Source organism: Notolepis coatsorum, assembly GCF_963971535.1.
Source record: "Notolepis coatsorum genome assembly, chromosome: 12".
Taxonomy (NCBI): domain Eukaryota; kingdom Metazoa; phylum Chordata; class Actinopteri; order Aulopiformes; family Paralepididae; genus Notolepis; species Notolepis coatsorum.
The window spans coordinates 16,659,397-16,679,024 of NC_140176.1; the positions used below are offsets into that span (position 1 = coordinate 16,659,397).

At 44.7% G+C, this 19,628-nt stretch overlaps 1 protein-coding gene across 1 annotated transcript; it reads left to right on the top strand.

Annotated features, from left to right (window-relative positions):
• Positions 1-1,356: 1,356 nt before the first annotated feature.
• kbtbd2 (kelch repeat and BTB (POZ) domain containing 2) lies at positions 1,357-18,789 on the top strand. The gene is made up of 3 exons (XM_084326753.1): positions 1,357-1,605; positions 15,437-15,602; positions 15,803-18,789. The coding sequence occupies exons 1-3, from the start codon at positions 1,433-1,435 to the stop codon at positions 17,372-17,374; spliced, it is 1,911 nt and encodes a 636-aa protein (XP_084182879.1). The 5' UTR covers positions 1,357-1,432; the 3' UTR covers positions 17,375-18,789.
• Positions 18,790-19,628: the final 839 nt, after the last annotated feature.

Below are 19,628 nucleotides of genomic sequence, written 5' to 3' on the forward strand. Positions count from 1 at the left end.
GTCGAAATTCAACATGACGTTGTTGAGAAGAGTATTTCTAGTATCCTTAGTGGTGTAACTGTATGCTGCCTGGTTGTATTGATAGTAAACGTGTCTTAATAGCTCTGTATCGTGGCAGCTTGCCAAAGAGACTGAAGCCATTTAGGATGCGAGTGGAGGAGCAGAAGCCACACAGTCGAAAGCATGTTCTTTTGTGTCCGCTTGAATGAAACGGTGCACTTTTATAGCACTGCTGACAAATTTAACTGGAGGGTGCTTTTAATCAGTGAGTGTCTCTCCTTGTGTGTGTGTGTGTGTGTGTCCAGTGCCCACAGGCAGCCACCCTCGTCCCCACACAGACACACTCGTAGCAAGCCGTCTGGCTGTCAATGCAGTCTCCTCCTGGAGCCAGTGATGGAAGGAGTGAGGGATTGGAGGGGGGGGGGGGGGGGGGTGACCTGCCAGGGGAGACCAGATTGTTGACAGCGCACTTTTCTCATGCGGAAGGGATTGGGGATGTGTGCTGATCTGACAGCCCAGAGAGAGAGAGAGAGAGAGAGAGGGGGAACCAGAGTGATGCAGACAGTTCATTTTGCTGCCTGACTGCCTCACAAGCTGAGTCTTAGTTTTACTATGGAGTTATGCATGCAGTGCACCAGGTTAAGTGTGCGCTGTCCGGGGAAATTAAATAATGAATCTAAATGTACAGTTAAAGAACCCCTGATGATTATTATAGGATACATGCTCAAAACTGCCTTAGCTTTGACTTGACTTGCCCTGTATTGCTGCGCAAATTCTTGTTGTATGCGTCCTGCCAGTTTGTTTTAATGCACGCTGGACTGACCAGGTCTCTTTGTGTTTCTGTCCTGTTTCTCTCTCTTCTCCTCTATCTGTCTCTTCTCTCTCTCTCTCTCCAGACAGGGACTGATGTAGCGGTGTCACAACAGTCTCTCCCTCTACCTCTGGCCCCCCCTGTGGATCACCCCTCCACCTCCGACTGCGGGTCCACGCAGAGTCAGGAGGGGAAAACACAGGCGAGACCTCATCGCTGACCGCTGACTCTGGACTATAAAGCCTAGCAGCAGGGCATCTGAGAGAGAGAGAGAGAGAGAGAGGAAGGAAGGGAGGGTGGGAGGGAGCACAGTCAAACTCCCCACCTTGCATCCTCATCGTGAGAAGAAGGGAGCTGCAATTGTTTTACTGCAGAGTTTTTTTTCCTACACAGGAGAAAACACCCCCCCCCCCCCCCCCCCTTCCACCAGTGGAGGTTTTGAGGGGGGCCATCTTCCCCATTCCCCCCACCCCACCCTCTTTTTTCCCTATTTTTATTATCCTCTCTTTTTGGTCCCTTTTTTGGTCCAAATTTTTTTCCCTGGTCGGTTTTGAGCCAGGTTCTACCCGGCGGCTGCGTGACTTCTTTTTAAAACTGGGGCGCGATTCATGGGATGCAACCATGTCGGATCTCAGCGAGCGCAGGCCGGTCAACACTGACTACGCCGTCTCCCTGCTGGAGCAGCTCAAGTTCTTCTATGAACAGAAGTTACTGACTGACGTTGTGCTGCTGGTGGAGGACACCGAGTTCCCCTGTCACAAGATGGTCCTGGCCACATGTAGCTCCTATTTCAGGTGAGCGGCGCGCCGGACCGTTACCCACCACCACGGTACTACAGACCGATGATGAGCAATAACTCCTCCTGTTGGGTAGGACATGGTAGCGCATGCTGGTAGCGTTGGCTAGACGTTTTATGGTGTGTGTTTGTACTCTAAAAAGGTCAATCTCGTTCTGAATGTAATTGGGTGCACCGAGGGAGGTGACATTGTAGCCTAGCAACAGTTATGATGGCTGTACGGGGGCTTGTCTTCTACATTGTAGCCTAGCAACAGCTATGATGGCTGTACGGGGGCTTGTCTTCTACATTGTAGCCTAGCAACAGCTATGATGACTGTACGGGGGCTTGTCTTCTACATTGTAGCCTAGCAACAGTTATGATGACTGTACGGGGGCTCGTCTTCTACAGTTACAATGAATAATGCACGGCTGCCCCTTCATAGCTGAATAATCGGTCTGTTTGGTCATAGTCGACCGAGACTTTCTTTAGTCTGAAATGTTGGAAACGCAATTATCAAGTGGACTTTAACCCTTTCACTACCACACTACAGAAGGTTAACCTTTCACTACCACACTACAGACGTCTGTAGTGTGGTAGCGAAAGAGTTAACCTTCTGTATTGTCGTCGTGAAAGGGTTAAGAACTTCTTTAGTCAAGGACAGCCCTTTTAGTTGTAGGTCACAGAATCGGCTAGGTGTTTTTTGCGCATGTGGATAGAAATGGTCAATCTCATTTTGAGTATAATTAGCTGCACTGACATTACAGCCTACCAACAGTTATTATGATGAACATAAAGGGGGGTCGTGTTACAAATGAATACTGGACCATGTTTTAGCGGATGTCTCGCTGTCTACTTAAAGGGGCGCTTCACCAAAAAAAAAACAATGCAGATATTATTTTGCACACAATCTCTCATGCATCCAAAAACCCAGTTTTGCACACATTCATTTAGTTTAGTTTTTGAGAGTAAATTAGTTTGAATATGGCCGCCACCACCAGGGATGTCATTGGGGACATTGAATCCTTGTGTTGTTATTTACAGCACCATGAAATGATGTAGATGAAAAAATAAATAGCTAACTTATACCTTCATTGAGCTGTAATTAATTGTTGGGGGCGACAGTGGCTCAGGATGGAGGTAGAGCAGTCGTCTGGTAATCGGTAGGTTCCCGGTTTGATTCCCGGGCAGTGTGTTGAAATGTCCTTGAGCAAGACACTAATTGCCCATAATTGTTCCCTTGCACGGTGGTATCCTCTACTGTGGGTGTGCGAGTGAATGTGAGGAACAAAATAATAAAGTGCTTTGGATAAAAGCCCTATATAAAATGCACCATTTATTACCATATATAAAAAATGCACCATTTACCATCAACTCAACACAAGGATTCAATAATGTCCCCAATGACAACACTGCTGGCCAGCCATATTTAGACTAATAATTTACTCTCAATAACTGTCAAACTAAATTTAAATGTTTTTGGATGTGTGTGTGAGAAGAATGTCCATTTTCTTTTAAGAGGCACAGATATAAACTGTTTCCTTGAACGTCGTGGGGGTCTCCCTTAACGCCCCCCCCCCCCCCGCGCGCGCGCGCGCGCGCGCTTGTTGTTCTGCCACTGATATTCCTACATGGAACAAGTGATGCAATTTCTAACCTGTAGTTGTAGAGAAGGATCCCTTACGACCCTCAGGGCCTCATTTGTAAGCACAGCGTTGCATAATGAAGTGTGTGCACTGCAGCGAAGATGACAGAACAGCAACCCCCCCCGACTCTGGGAAGAGTCCATCTGTACATGACAGGAACTCGCTCTCTCTTCCTCTCTCTCTCTCTCTTCCTCGTCTCTCTCTCTCTTTCACACCGCAAACGCTGACACACATTTCCAAGAAAAGACCCCGACAACTGAACTGCTTCCCCTCACACCCACCTCTACTCGCTCTCTCTTTCCCCACCGTTTCCCACGCAGTCGTTATCCAGCGAGAACATGCTAAGCATTTCCCCTCCAGCTCTCTGAGAGGTGTCTCGTCTCTTCCTCTTGGCACTGTCTCTCTTTCTGTCTCTCTCTCTTTTTCTGTCTCTCTCTCCGAGAGGTGTCTCGTCTCTTCCTCTTGGCACTGTCTCTCTTTCTGTCTCTCTCTTTTTCTGTCTCTCTCTCTCTCTGAGAGGTGTCTCATCTCTTCCTCTTGGCACTGTCTCTCTTTCTCTCTCTCCCTCTCTCTTCTGTCTCTCCCTGTCTCTCTCTCCCTCTGTTTCTCCTTCTCTCCCCCCTCTCTCACTGTCCCCCTCTCTCTCCTTCTCACTGTCTCTCCGTCTCTCTCATTCTCCCCCCCCTCTCTCCCTCCCCCTCTCTGCCTCTCCCCCTCCTGTCTCTCTCCCTCTCTTCTCCCCCCTCTCTCCCTCCCCCTCTCTGCCTCTCCCCCTCCTCTTTTCCTCTGTCTCTCCCTCTCTGTCTCTTCTTCTTTCTGTCTCTCCCTCCCCTCTGTCTCTCTCTCTCCTTCTGTCCACTGTGTTCTGTCACCTCTTTCTTTCCCCTTGCTTCAGGGGGCTCTCTGGAGAGAGAGCTCGTGTTTTATTAAGGAAACCCTTGTCACAGTTTTTGGTGTGAGGGGGAAGAGAGAGAGGGAGGGAGGGAGAGAGAGAGAGAGAGAGAGAGAGACATAGGGATATGCCTGCAGGGTTGCGTAAGAGAAGCCCCAGGCAGGTCTAGCTCCTGTTGTGAGCAGTATACCCCCCCCCCCCTCACACACACACACAGAGGACAGAGTAGTTGAGGACAGATTGTTGTTGAAGGACGAAGCAGCATGGGAGGTAAACAACTAGTCGTGTTTATCAGTAGATTTAGCCAAGTAACAGTTGTACTGATAATAATATATGTGGGTAAATGAGCGTATGAATGAGAGGGTGGTGTGGTGAATGAGAATGTGGCGACGGAGGCTCCAGCTACGTGGGTGTAGTTAGTTAGCCTGGAGGAAGGGAGGGTCGCTGGCCCGGCCAGCAGGGCTGCTGCTGCTGCTGTTCAGTCACCGTCGAGGAAACATCCAGAGCAGGCTGTGGTCACTGGACATCAGAATGAGCCGTGGCCCCGTGCTGTTGTCCCACCATCCAGGGCACACAAGCACTCGGTCCAGGGGCTGACCTGTTGTTCCCCCTTGTTTGTTTGTGCCTAACCCACTCCCAATACCGGCAAGACAATGGGTTCTTCATAGTAAGCTGGAGGTACTTTATATAGACGGTAGTACAGGGATGGAACGGTTCATGGTGCACCCATCTGACTTTTTCTGTCACCATACTGATATCCATACCTGGACTTTTTTGGGTATCGGCCGATACAGAGTTCCAATTAGTGGTCTGCAAGGGCCTTGAAATAAAGCCAGAGCCCTGCCCGAGCCCGTGAACTTCAGGCCCTGCCCGAAAATAAGCCCGACTGTAAATAATATTTTAAGCCCTAGCCCGCGTGAAAACCCGAAAAAAATTATTATTATTATTATTATTATTAAAATATTTTTTTTGTATTTGTTTTAAATATTCGAAACACGGTTTTATATGAACGTAATAAATAAACAAAACTAAGAAGCATTTACATAGCCTGTTTCGCAATGCCGTCTCTCCCAGTGCTCGCTTATATAGACTGACTCACACTGTCACATCAGCCTCGTAAAACGTATTGAAGGCTATAGAATCTTCTTTGACACACACACACACACACGACACACAATAGCCTACTCAGTCAAACAAACAAACAGAAAACAGAAATCAGATTTCGAGCAGAGCAACGTAATGAAAATCACAACAAAACAAGTAGCGAGTTGCGACCCAGCAAATAGTAAACATCACTCACCACCATGTCAGCAACGCGTTGAACACCGCTAACAAAACCGGCTACATACATCCCAAGAACAAATTAAAACGTTCGCCAACTGGCTATATTCCAACACAACCAATCGAGTTGAACTTGTCCCCTGAGTTCTCCCTGTGCGCTGCAGTAATTACATCCAAATGTTTCTCTGGCGCAAAAGAGAAAGCGAATCTTAAAACGAAGGTTATCATATAACCCTAGTTATATGAAGAAAAAAAAAAAAAACGGCGGTGCCCGGGCCCGGCCGAGCCCGAATTATTTATTAAAAAAAAAAAGCCCTACCCAGCCCGAACCCGCCGGGCCGGGCCGGGCCCCGTCGGGCCTGGGCAAGGTTGCAGTGCACTAGTTCCAATCCATTACTTTTAACAGTAATATAGACTTGGACCGTCATTTTGGGGTCATTGGAGACGATGGACAGAAATGAACGAGATATAATAAATGTTTTCTCCTTAGATGGAGATGGTCAACGTACTGTCAAATGATTTCTGGCATGTTCAACATGTTTTTCGGTATCGGATTTTAGTATCTGGGAAATTCTCAGATCCCGATATTCTATTTTAGCCTGGTATTGGACCGATATCTGTAACCAGTGTCGGTGCATCCCTAGTAAAAAATCTGAACCGTTGGGTTCGACCACCACACGGGATATACCACTGTGGAGTGTGGAACCCTTTGCTGTAGTCTAATGCAGTGATTCCCAACCTGGGGTCCGCGGACCCCCTGGGGGTCCGCCAGGGGGCGCAGGGGGTCCGCCAGACCACAGATGATTTGAGGTATTTTTTTTTTTCTTTTTTTTTTTCAGAGAAATATTTAATTAGCATATTTTTATCATCAGAAGCATGAATAGTCTCTCCACTACAATAAAAAATAAAGATAAATAAATAAACATCTAGACATGATTTTTGAACGTTAACAGTAGGCTACCGGGTAGCCGCTAAAACGCGAATCAGTTGACTGTATCACTTTCTGTAGCTAGCCTAGCACGCTAGTTAACTTTCTCGGCTCGTCTGCAGTCAGCCGCCAGAGGCGAAAATGTGTGACAAACGAAAAGGAGATGACGGCAGCTCATCTGCAAAAAAAGTTAGGACCTACAGCAATCGCGAAAATTACATCACCATGGGCTTCACTGAGGGACCAGACAAACGACCTGAGTGTGTGATTTGTGGAGAAAAGTTGGCAAACTCGAGCCTGAAGCCCAGCAAGCTGAAGAGACATCAGGCGTCTAAGCACCCAGAAACCGTTGGGAAGGATCTGGACTTTTTTCGGAGGAAAGAACAGTCTCTCAAGGCGAACAAGCCTGTTGATGTTAGAGTAGCGTGGAGCAGGGGTGGCAGTGATTTACAGAAGGCTACCGAAGCCTCCTTTTGAGTGTTCGCTTTTAATTGCAAAAGCAAAGAAACCGCACAATATTGGCGAGCAGCTCATCAAACCAGCCTGCATCAAAATGGTTTAGAAACTGTGCGGCCCACAGGTGGCGGATAAACTAAAATCAGTACCACTCTCGAACAATGTAGTGAAAGACCGAATTGATAAGATGTCAAGTGATTGCGAGCAGCAGCTGTCAGAAAAGCTTAGAAAGGGTCCATTTGCCATACAACTTGATGAAACTACAACTGTCGCAGACGAGGCTGTGCTCATCGTTTATGTGCAATATATCGAAAATGAGGATCTGAAGCAGGACATTCTCATGTCAGTCAACCTTACTACCACCACTCGAGGTGAGGATATTTTTACTGCAGTGGATTCTTACTTCATTCAACATAAATGCAAACCGTTCACCATTAGGGCCTGATTTGAGAGGATGAATACAGGATTTGAATATTGGCCAAAATTTTGAAATACATATGGTGCAAGATTAGATTTGTTGATTGAAGGCACAAGTCAAAGAAGCATAGTGGGTCTAATTATGATGCATATGCCTGTGTATAAGCAGTTTGTTATTAAAATGACAAAAAAAAGTATTAAACCCAGCTAGGACAGATTCTCTCTGCTACTGATTGGAATTTCCTGTCTCATATTTAGTTTAATTTGTTGCATTGATTTGTTCCATAAATGCAAACCGTTCACCATTAGGGCCTGATTTGAGAGGATGAATACAGCATTTGAATATTGGCCAAACATTTTGAAATGCATATGGTGCAAGATGAGATTTGTTGATTGAAGGCACAAGTCAAAGAAGCATAGTGGGTCTAATTGTGATGCATATGCCTGTGTATAAGCAGTTTGTTATTAAAATGACAAAAAAAAGGTATTAAACCCAGCTAGGACAGATTCTCTCTGCTACTGATTGGAATTTCCTGTCTCATATTTAGTTTAATTTGTTGCATTGATTTGTTCCATAAATGCAAACCGTTCACCATTAGGGCCTGATTTGAGAGGATGAATACAGCATTTGAATATTGGCCAAACATTTTGAAATGCATATGGTGCAAGATGAGATTTGTTGATTGAAGGCACAAGTCAAAGAAGCATAGTGGGTCTAATTGTGATGCATATGCCTGTGTATAAGCAGTTTGTTATTAAAATGAAAAAAAAAAATTATGGTATCTTATTAGGAGGGGGTCCGCGAATTTCATCAGAGATGTTTGGGGGTCCCTGGGGGGAAAAAGGTTGGGAACCACTGGTCTAATGCATCACTCCTGGGTTTACTTTGGTACTGTGGAACCCTTTGCTGTAGTCTAATACATCACTCCTGGGTTTACTTTGGTACTGTGTGGAACCCTTTGCTGTAGTCTAAATAATGCTGGGGTGTGTATGTGCTTTTGTAACTGGCCTTTGACTAACTGTCATACTACAACACTAATAATAAGGAATACTAAGTTCAGTTAACATTAGTAATTAATGCCCACTGCATTTAAATCCAAAACCGAGCGGGACCTTTTAATTTGTCCAAGCGAGGTGGTGAGTGCAGCTGTGTTAGTCAGTTTGTCTCGGAAATGGCTATTAGGCTACTGGTAAGATGAGCTATATCGCATAATAGTCTCCCGCATGTTTGGGCACATTACAGCTTTAGTTTAGTTTACGATAGAGATGGGATTAAACGGCAACAGAGTTTGAGAATTGTGCACCGCGAGGCGTATGCGAGCGTCAATACATTCGACGTTAAATGTGGATAGCGGTCTGTTACTAGCAGACAGATCCAGGAAGGCAAGAGCTACTAGGGCTGTCTTAAATGCTTCGAAGCTTCGAACGTTCGATTCGATGGCACAAGCTTCGAACATAAAAAAAAAAATCGAAGTTAAAAAAAAAAAGAAAAAAAATATTATTAAAAAAAAAAAAAAAATCAATTTTTTTTTTACTTCGATTTGTGTGTGTGTGTGAACTACCCATCCCAGTTAGGACAGCCGAATCCCGTCCAATCTTTCTCCGTCGACTAAAGACTCACTTCTTCAACCATTATCTGAAATGATAAAAAAAAAAAAAAAAAATCTAACCGTGACTAACCTTACTGTCATGCACTTGTCCTAATAAACTAACCTACACTGTAACACGCAACACTTTGATGAACATTGTTACTCAGCTGATAGAGTTGTACCCTTCTTGCTGTCTTGTCGTACAGAACTTGTAAGTCGCTTTGGATAAAAGCGTCAGCTAAATGACTAAATGTAAGTGTGTGTGTGTGTGTGTAGGTGTGTGTGTGTGTGTGTGCGCGCACCTTGTAGAATTCCACACATAAGAAAGAAAGATACTGGGATGAATAAACAAAATAGGAAATAAAATGTAGAAATGCATGCAATACATAAATAAATATGAATCTCCATATATGAAATATAACATTTAGATAAGGTGCTACTGAGATGTTTTGGTGAGTTCTTTGTTTTTTTGTGGAAGTTGCCCTTCTTAAAAATGCATGAACATTCACTGATAATTGGTCTGTAGTGGAGTCTACAAGGTCTACATTGCCGGACCATGTAGAATCCGGACCTTGTAGACTGACATAATTCTGTGCATAGTTTAGTCTACACAGGCCATATTTCAAATAATCAAAATCTTACTTCATTCATCTTAAACATTCTTGATTTGGGGGATTGGTAGTTCCCATGAAATCTGAAGTTGTTCAAACGACAACAGCGATCCACCTTGAATTAAATCACACAGCCGAGTGAAACCTTGTTGGATGCGTCAGTCACGAAAGGGGCTACTTAATTAATTAATCCAACCCACTTTATTTATAGAGCACATTTAAAAACAACAACGTTTACGAAAGTGCTGTACAAGTCCCACAACATAAGATGAAAAAAAAAAATATATAAAAAAAAAAACGTTTTATTTTTTTTATTTTTTTTTTTCGAAGCTTCGAATTAAAATCGAAGCTCGGCCCCGAAGCTTCGATTGCCAAAAAAAGCTTCGAAGGTCAGCCCTAAGAGCTACCCAAACTATTTAGCGTTACACAAAACAACCTCTGCGTTTAGATATTGACAGGGCAATATCATAATCAAAGCTTTAATGTTGTTATTTATAACAAAAGCAAACTATGCAGCCCACTGCGTCTGCAGGTCATTTGTCATTTCCGTGCACAACATCAAGCCATGATGTTAATATTTCCTTTCATAGTAAGTAAGTAAGTAAGTAGTCACTTCAGCAACAAGGTCACTTCCAAACGTGAACGGACATGAAGCAGAATTGTTAAAGAATGATCAACACGTCCACTATAGGCTACACTACTACAACTCTCATTACACCGGAGTGAAAAAATATAAGTTATTCAGACAAATGGGCCTAATTGATAATAGACAAATGTGTGTTCCTTATGCTTTCAGCTAATAAGTGTTTTACCAAATACTATTTGAATTAGCGATGGAATTTCTTCTCCCCACTGAACCAAACCGAAAACTGTGATATTATGAACTAAACCATGATTTTGTCGAATGTGCAATTTGTGCTTTCCTTTTTTTAATACTTATTGTAGGGGACATATTGTATTACCTCAGCTGAAGAACCATATAAGTCCGTTTGGTGTTTTCAGAGTGAACAACATTTTAAAACTATCTAAAGATGGTAATTTGTAGTATTGTGTTCTTGCATCATTCAAGACCGTAGAGTCTGAGTACTTTCTGGTGATATATCCCCTTTACAAGTGATTTTGGATTGATTTTACAACTGCAAATACATGTGCTGTCCAAATCATTTCAAAACGGGCTTATATATGGTTCTTCAGTTCAATGGTTCAATTATTGTACATCTAGCAAGCCTGTACTGTCGAACAAAACTCATATCAAACTGTCAAACTAGACATTGCAGGTAAAATATGAGTTTTGTACATGCAAATTTTTTCAAGATCTCTTCACACGCACATTATTAACTATGGCAATTGTGGCTGCAATTCTGAATGACTCGTTTCAAGAGGGGAGGTCAGGGTTCCCGTCACAGCTGAACTGCAGAAACGGCACATATTTACATATTTCACATGTTCTCAGTGTTGGGACAACCCCTCATTCTGTAAAAAAAACAATGCAAAACACAGGAAAAGGCAATTTTCACAAAAGGGCCCCTTTACCAGCACGAGCACAGAGCCCCTCTACTAAACATGGCCCACTGCCACCCGGCCAAGAGGCCTTCCTGGCCCCATAACCCGCCCACTACAAACGGCACAATGGCAAAAAAAATCTGTGGTTACTTGAAGAAGCTTTGTCTTGATTTCTTTGATGCCAAGTCCTTGATCAGACTGGTGAAGTCAAACTCGCAGCCACAACACGTTCAAGGGACGCCAGCCGGCTTTGTTTTCATTCACTAAAATCTCTTAATCGAATGTTTGCTTAAAGGGAAAATACGCCCTAAAATGGAATTCACATGTTATTTCTATAATATTCTTCAGTTCAGTTTTGATTTAATTTCTATAATATTCTACAGCTCAGTTTTGATTTATGAATATGAACAAGTCTCCCCTTAGCCTGTTCCACCCGTGCGGTCCATCGGCGGACCGCAAGTGACTCTGGTCATAAATCAATATTTTTTAGACTGTTGTATAAAAGTTGCGATTTTAATTTCAAACGTATTCAAGTATTAACATCATAAACATGTCACAACAGCATGTAGAATGTATATTATCATCAATACGTTAGTTTAGCAATAGGTTAAAAGTGTCATTAGATAGATTTAACTTTTCGATTAGTCTATTCTGAGAGGGTGACCATTTTGGACATTTTGAACCATGGGAATTGTTGTTTCTTTGCGGCCATTTTGTAATATACATCGCTAGCTGTCGATCAGCGTTGGAATTTTTCAAAACGACACTTCCTGTAAATTTCTATGGGGTTCAAAGTTCTGTATGGATTATTTCAATAACTGTTAATATTCGGGATAATTCTACCACAAAAGGTAACGTTTTTGACATATTAAAACGCAGTTAGTTTCTCCTCCCTATTGTTAGCATGTAGCAACAATTAGATCTGAAATTAGTTTAAAAATGGTTGCACTGTGGTGAAAAAAAAAAGTACAGTAGATTTCATTATCTGTTCTTAACACGCCTGGTGATACTAAATCCAAATTTAACTCGGGCATTTGAAAGATAATATGTATATATATATATATATATATATATATATATATATATATATATAAATGTGAGAATTGGCTATAATAAGGTAATTTATAAGCCTCCTATTAGGGCTGGGCGATATGACCAAAAACATTATCGCGATAAAATTATTTTCATATAATTCGATATCGATAATTATCGTCGATATAATGTCTGTCAAGTTTAATTAACTTCTTATGCTGCTGCGAATGTCTCGAGTCGAGTTGATGTCGTCATCAGTCCGCGCACGTTAGCAGTTAGCCGACAAGCGGAGTATCTCATGAGACAATGTAATAAATATGACACTAAAATACTCTCTTCCGCCACAATATATTGAAACGACGTCCACTGTATACCCCACACTACTATAAACGTGGCCTCAGAATTCACGCCACACACATACTCGGCACGTAAATATATAAAACAGCGCCGTGCAAGCTAATTAGCCTAGCAAGCCTTGTTGTTGAGTGAGTCCTACCTCTGGGTCTCCTTCCGGGTCTCCTTCGCTCTCGGCCATCTCCTTCACTGATTGGTTGTTAGTGCGTGCTCATATCCAAGCTTGGAAAATCGATATATCGAAACTTTGCGACCACGTTTCATGTTTATTTCGAGGAAATAATTTATCGCGATAGTTATCGTTATCGTTTTATCGCCCAGCCCTACCTCCTATTCTATATTCTATAATAATATTTCAAATTGCATTGGTTCGGATGGGAGAATTCAGTACTGTATCTACAGAACCTTCCGTTTAATCATCTTCCCTTTATTAATTTCCTTAGATTTTTTGTACACATGATCTCAAGAAGGTACTGAACGAGATCAGTGGCAGTTTTTTTTATTAGCATGGTGTTATTCACTGTCAAAGATGCAAAGAAAAATCATAATTCATATTCTCTTTGTTTCATCACAATTTAAGCAAGCCTAGTAATAGACACAATATTTCTGGCACTGTGAATACATTCCCTGAGGTCCGTAGATGTCCCTAGATACCAATAATATGCTAATGGACCTTGTAGAAGTGGAGCAATATTCCATTTACCTAGGTATATATTTTAGGCGGACGAAATTAGGTCTAGCGTGCCAACACTGAAGTTAATGGGAGGATGGGGATATTTGCGAACGCTTAAACTATATCTTAAATTATGGCTATGGGTCTAATACACCCGTCGCTTATCAATGACTTGCTTGCAGTCAACATGTACGAAACGGATTGTTTTTTCATCGGTACATTTCCGTTTTATACCGTTTTGAATACGAGTATAGTTTTGGAGATTTCTAGTAATTCCAGAGAAAGACATGATAATAGCCCTTTAGTGGAATACACAAAACACATTGTCATTTTTCGGCTGATTTATGAATCGTTTTCAAATAAACGCTAGCTCATGTACGAAGAGAAGCGGGGTCTGAAAAATCGCTTCTCCCTACTTTGGTCGGCGCAAACCTCACACACACACACACGCTCCGATGGCGGAGAAAGGAACATCTGATTAACCCAAGACTGGTAAAATAGAGTCCTTACCTCACATCAGATGTTCTGCAAAAAGATTAATCCAATTCCTGATGGCCATTCCAAATATTGATCGCGTTTATTGATCCAACGTTATAGTCCAAAACACATAATCTGATGCACAGTCCCATCCAATCCAATGATGTGCAATACCATCCGGGAGACAATAGGCGGCGGTATTTGCCCTTTGCAAGCTCAGACCCATTCCCAATGATAATGTCAGGCTGGATGGATAAAAAATGAATGGATATCGTTAATAAAAGAAATAACGATTAAAACCCGACTATACTCGTGATTGGCACGGAACGCATGGCGAGTTAACCCGACTATACTCGTGGTTGGCACGGAATGGGTTAAGCTGAACACCTGAGAGTAATGAGGATGATGATGTTATGAAGAGACAGTGAATTGTTGGAACTCCTAGGACACCATGACCGTCAGTAACCATGGTGATTTTACTGCAAGCCCTACATTTTCTATTTTTTTTTTTATTATCTTTTTCCCCCTTCTTTTTCCGTTTTTCTCCCCTCCCAATGTTAGTCGTTATGCCAATTCCCAATCCCCTTCCTGGTCGTTGCGCACTCTACCCCCTACTGTTGGTCTGGGAGGGCGGAGACTATCACATGCTTTCTCCGACACATGTGTAGTTGTGTACCCAGCCCACCACTTCTTTTCACCTGGCAGCGCGGACTCTCACTGGGAGAGTGTAACGTGTGGAAGGTCACACTACCTTCCCTCGCTGTGCAGGCGCCCTGACCGAACTGTAGGAGTCGCTGTTTACAACGACCCGGACCCACCCACCGGCTCCCCTCCCACTGGCTCTGCCAATTGAGCCAGTATGACAGCCGGCCAAGCCGGAGGCAACGCTGACAGCCGGATTCGATACCAGTGTCTCTCGTGTTGGTGACTTTGCAAGCCCTACATTTAAACACAACTCATTGGATGTTATTTGCTCAAACGAAATTCAGTGATTCCACAAAGTGGGTCAGTAATTAATTCAAAGGACCGCCTCCAACAAGTATCCCAATATTCCCAGCTGAGGGAGAGGGAGACTCTGTCTGTTTCTACATATTGACTTAACTGGCACAGATAATTGGAATAGCGCACTATGTATTCTATTTAAGGGTGTATTTCCCCTTTTTAATTCTGACTCGGTTAGGTAATGGTTCTTTTGACCGTGACGGTGCAGAATGTGGTCCCGTCCACTAAGTGCCAGATGAGTGGGTGACCTTGAGAAGCAAACAAGTTTTGACGAATATAGAATGGATGCATTTGCTAGGGAATATTTCACGTTGAGAGAAATCTGCAAGGCCCCAACCCAGTTTATACAAGAGAACAAATGTGTCAGTCGGGCAGCTAGAGCCCAGGTAAACCCACCACTACCACCGGCAGTAGTATCTCTGACTGTCCTATGTAACGGTCAGGGCTGTGTGGTCTCTGCTGGGAGGAATGACGAGTCAAAATCGATATCGTGGCAGTTTATTATTGGTAATTTATTTTACTACCTTGTGTTATACATGATGCATTATACAGCACAAGTGTACGGTACAAAACACAGAAGTGCAAATGCAATAACGATATACAATGTAGGCTGCAGGTGATTAAACTGGATATTAAATGTATAAAAAGATTACTACAGATGTAGCACTATTATATATATGGTATGTAAAAGGGATTATATGCAGGTTTATTCAGACAGATGTGGGTAAATATATGGTATATACAGCATTATTGTACATGCTATCATAGAGTTATATGGGTTATATGCAGGTGTACTGTATATATATATATATATATATATATATTATTTATTACGGTGTTTACAGCATTTCTGATCTTTGCCACTTGTACTCGGATTGATGAATGTATCTATTCGGTGGATAACACTGGAACACATGCAAGACTTTGGGCCGCGGCCCGTTAGTCCCGGTGTCTGTTGAAACGCTGAGCGCTTGTCTTCTGCCTCGCAGGGCCATGTTCATGAGCGGCCTGAGTGAGAGCAAACAGACCCACGTCCAGCTGCGCAACGTGGACCCCGCCACCCTGCAGATCATCATCACCTACGCCTACACGGGCAACCTGGCCATCAACGACAGCACCGTGGAGCCGCTCTACGAGACCGCCTGCTTCCTACAGGTCAGTCCGAAAAACATCCACCGTTGTCTCAAAAACGCTCACGTTCAACCCCATTAGCGGCGCGTGAGTTTTACGCGTCTAGTGAATGTTGATTTGTTTATTATTCCATTGTTGGCTTCTTACGGCCATATTTACAACTCTTGCCGTTTTTTTCACGAGCGCGGTCTCTCTCCCCCCTCTCTCTGCCCTGCCCCCTACAGGTGGAGGACGTGTTACTGCAGTGCAGGGACTACCTGGTGAAGAAGATCAACGCCGAGAACTGCGTCCGCATGCTGAGCATCGGGGACCTGTTCAGCTGCAGCGAGCTGAAGCAGTGTGCCAAGCGCATGGTGGAGCACAAGTTCCCCGTGGTGTACCGCCAGGAGGCCTTCCTGCAGCTGTCCCACGAGCTGCTGATCGACGTGCTCAGCAGCGACAACCTCAACGTGGAGAAGGAGGAGACGGTGCGCGAGGCGGCCATGCTGTGGCTGGAGTACAACATGGAGACGCGCTCGCAGCACCTGTCCTCGGTGCTCAGCCACATCCGCATCGACGCCCTGTCGGAGGTGACGCAGCGCGCCTGGTTCCAGGGCCTGCCGCCCAACGACAAGTCCGTGGTGGTGCAGGGCCTCTACAAGTCCATGCCCAAGTTCTTCAAGCCCCGGCTGGGCATGACCAAAGAGGAGATGCTGATCTTCATGGAGGCCACGTCGGAGACGCAGGGTGACGGCGGCGGGGGCCACGCGGTGGTGGCCGCGCCCGCGCACACGGCGGTGTGCTACAGCCCGCAGGCGGAGAAGGTCTACAAGCTGAGCAACCCGCCGGGCGACCTGCAGAAGGTGGGCACCCTGGTCACCCCCGACAACGACGTGTTCATCGCCGGCGGGCAGATCCCCCTGAAGAACTCCATCGCCAACCACGGCAAGAGCAGCAAGCTGCAGGCGGTCTTCCGCTCCGTGGACAGCTTCTTCTGGTTCGACGCGCAGCAGAACGCCTGGGTGCCCAAGACGCCCATGCTGTGCGCCCGCATCAAGCCCTCCCTGGTGCACTGCGAGGGCTACATCTACGCCATCGGCGGCGACAACGTGGGCGGCGAGCTGAACAAGCGCACGGTGGAGCGCTACGACTGCGAGAAGGACGAGTGGAGCATGATGAGCCCGCTGCCCTTCCCGTGGAACTGGAGCACGTCGGTGGCGGCGCACGACTGCATCTACGTCATGACCCACGACCTGATGTACTGCTACTTCCCGCGCGCCGACACCTGGGTGGAGATGGCCATGCGCAAGACCAGCCGCTGCTTCGCCTCGGCCGCCGCCTTCGGCGACCTGGTCTTCTACGTCGGCGGCCTCCACGTGGTCAGCAACTCGGGCGTCCGGCTGCCCACCACCAGCGGCACCGTCGACGGCGTGACGGTGGAGATCTACGACGTCACCAAGAACGAGTGGCGCCTGGCCGCCAACATCCCCGCCAAGCGCTACTCGGACCCGTGCGTCCGCGCGGTGGTGCTGCTCAACTCGCTGTGCATATTCATGCGCGAGACTCACATGAACGAGCGCGCCAAGTACGCCATCTACCAGTACGACGTGGAGCTGGACCGCTGGTACCTGCGGCAGCCCGTGTCGGAGCGCGTGCTCTGGGACCTGGGCAAGGACTTCCGCTGCGCGGTGGGCAAGCTCTACCCCTCCTGTCTGGAGGAGTCCCCCTGGAAGCCGCCCACCTACCTGTTCTCCCCCGACGGGGCCGAGGAGTTTGAGGTGGTGGACGGGGAGATGGTGTCCCTCCCCCACGTATAGCTCTTACCCTCCTCCGCCCGGCCCCCCTCCTCCTCGCTGACTGAACCACAGATGTGTGTGATGTGTAGAGGGATGAACATGAGGGGGGGGGGCGGATGGATCGGTACTCTGCCAACTAAAAGGGTTTGATGTATCTGTGTTGTCGGGAGGTGATCCGAGGACTCGTAAAAACTAAGGCTTGCATTTTAAGGCTCGGGCTGTCGCTGATGAAACCACAATCCAGCTCGGATCACCTTGGGAGCGAAAAAGGATGCCCCTTAAAATACTAGTAATCTTAAAAAAAAAAAACTTAAAAAAACCTAAAAATAAAAATATTAAAAAATAAACATGGAAAAAAAAACTTTCAAAAAAAGAAGAATCCGTTTTGGTTGTTCTTTTTTTTCTCTTTGTTTTTCTTATTTTGTCAATTGTGACATCTGTTAGATGCTATTACAAGTCTGTCATACTGTTGTTTATACAATGTGATCATCTAAAAGTCAACTGATTTGTGATGCTGAGGATGACGATGCACTTAACTGGTAAACCTCCATGGAATGACAATGGCAACTGTACCAACCCCCCCCCCCCCCGCCCTCTCTCCTTTCCCTCTAATCCTGGCTCCCGCTCTCTCCCCTCTTCTCTCTCACCACTGTTCGGAACCAGATCCATTTCCCGTACGGACCCTGTAGACGAGAGGAACTTGGGGGGGGGCACGAGTGTAGAAGGGTGGAGCGGGGGGGGGTTTGAACAGGGGGTGGTGGTGTCGTCGGGGAGAGGTAGAGAAGGCATTAGCTGGTGACTGCAGGTCCGGTCACTTGGCTGTCTCCTCCTCTCACCCCCCCCCCCCCCACCCCAGGTTCTCCACCCCCTGGACTCCACTAGTGCCTCCCCTAGCATGTCCACTAGCACCTCCCTAACCCACCTGTCTGTCTCTTCTAGTCTGGACGCAGGTCTTCCACACAGCTGGCCGTTTACAGAGCTCACTCTCCATCACACTCAACAGTGATTTATAGTTTTTATTTTTATTTTATTTTATTTCGCCGGATTTCATTTTTCTTTTTACACTTGGATTTCTTTCCACAACAACACAATACAACTCCACTCTCAGTACGACCATAGATTTTGGGGCTCATGCATTTTTATTTCCAAGCTGCTGAAATATATATAAATATAAAAATATATATATTTTTCATATGTTTTAAAAGACAAAACTGTTCTAGTGTGGGGAAAATAACCAGGTCTATTTTGTATTAGTGTCTTTTTTTTTCTTTTCTTTTTTTTTATTTAATACCAGACATTACTGTAGGGTGATTGTGTGTAGATATCAATTTTTCCTATCAGATTTAATTTTCTTTTTGTGAGTGAATATTGAGGAATTTTGCTGCTGATTGGGTCTGAGAGCAGAGGGCTGGCCCAGGGCTGTTGCTATGGAAATCGTCCCAGCAACCACTAGCAGTAGTGGAGAGGGTGGGTTGGGGAGGGATCCTCCTCTTAACCTTAAAAAACATGAGCACAGGTGCTTCATGACAAACCGTACTAGCATGTTTGGCTGCATCATGTTCCTTTGGCACTGTATTTTGAATGAACGTTAATTTATTAAAAAACATACCAAAAACGTTCCTGAAATTGACTTACCATTTCTTTTGTGTTGATTTGAAAAATGTTTTGTCGTTTGTTTTTGCTTGTCATTCATAAACCATAAAATGACTAGTTTGCTAATGTATAGACCTAATGTTACTTGGAAAGCATTAGTGGACTGGGTTCCAAACTAAACAGACACATGGTTTCTTTTATTAATTGGACAAGGGATGGATGATATATCGGTGACCGTATCGTTATCGGCAGATAGCTTTTAATTATTGACATTGGTCCAATAAGCAAAACTGGGCAGATGCATATTGGCAAAAATATATATCAGCTGGTTCTATTTATCAGCATTTGTCCAATGAGCAGAATTGCAGATGTGAACGCAGGCTTTGAAATGGACTACAGAAAGACTGATTATTTTCCATTTTACAGTGTTTTCATTCATGTCATAACTTTCAGTATGTACAAAATTGGATCGCTTTTTTTAACATACTGACCATAATTTATTATTGGTCATAACAGAACATGTACAGTCGGTTCCATAAATATTTGGACATCAACGTAATTTTCATAATTTTGGATCTGTACACCACCACAATGGACATGAAATGGAACAATCGAGACGTGCTTTAAGTGCAGACTTTCAGCTTTAATCTGAGGATATTTACATCCAAATCAGGGGAACAGT

Coding starts and splice junctions, on each gene's coding strand:
- kbtbd2 (XM_084326753.1), top strand. CDS start 1,433: ATGTCGGATCTCAGCGAGCGCAGGCCGGTCAACACTGACTACGCCGTC. Junction 1,606..15,436: donor ACATGTAGCTCCTATTTCAG/GTGAGCGGCGCG, acceptor TCTGCCTCGCAG/GGCCATGTTCATGAGCGGCC. Junction 15,603..15,802: donor AGACCGCCTGCTTCCTACAG/GTCAGTCCGAAA, acceptor TGCCCCCTACAG/GTGGAGGACGTGTTACTGCA.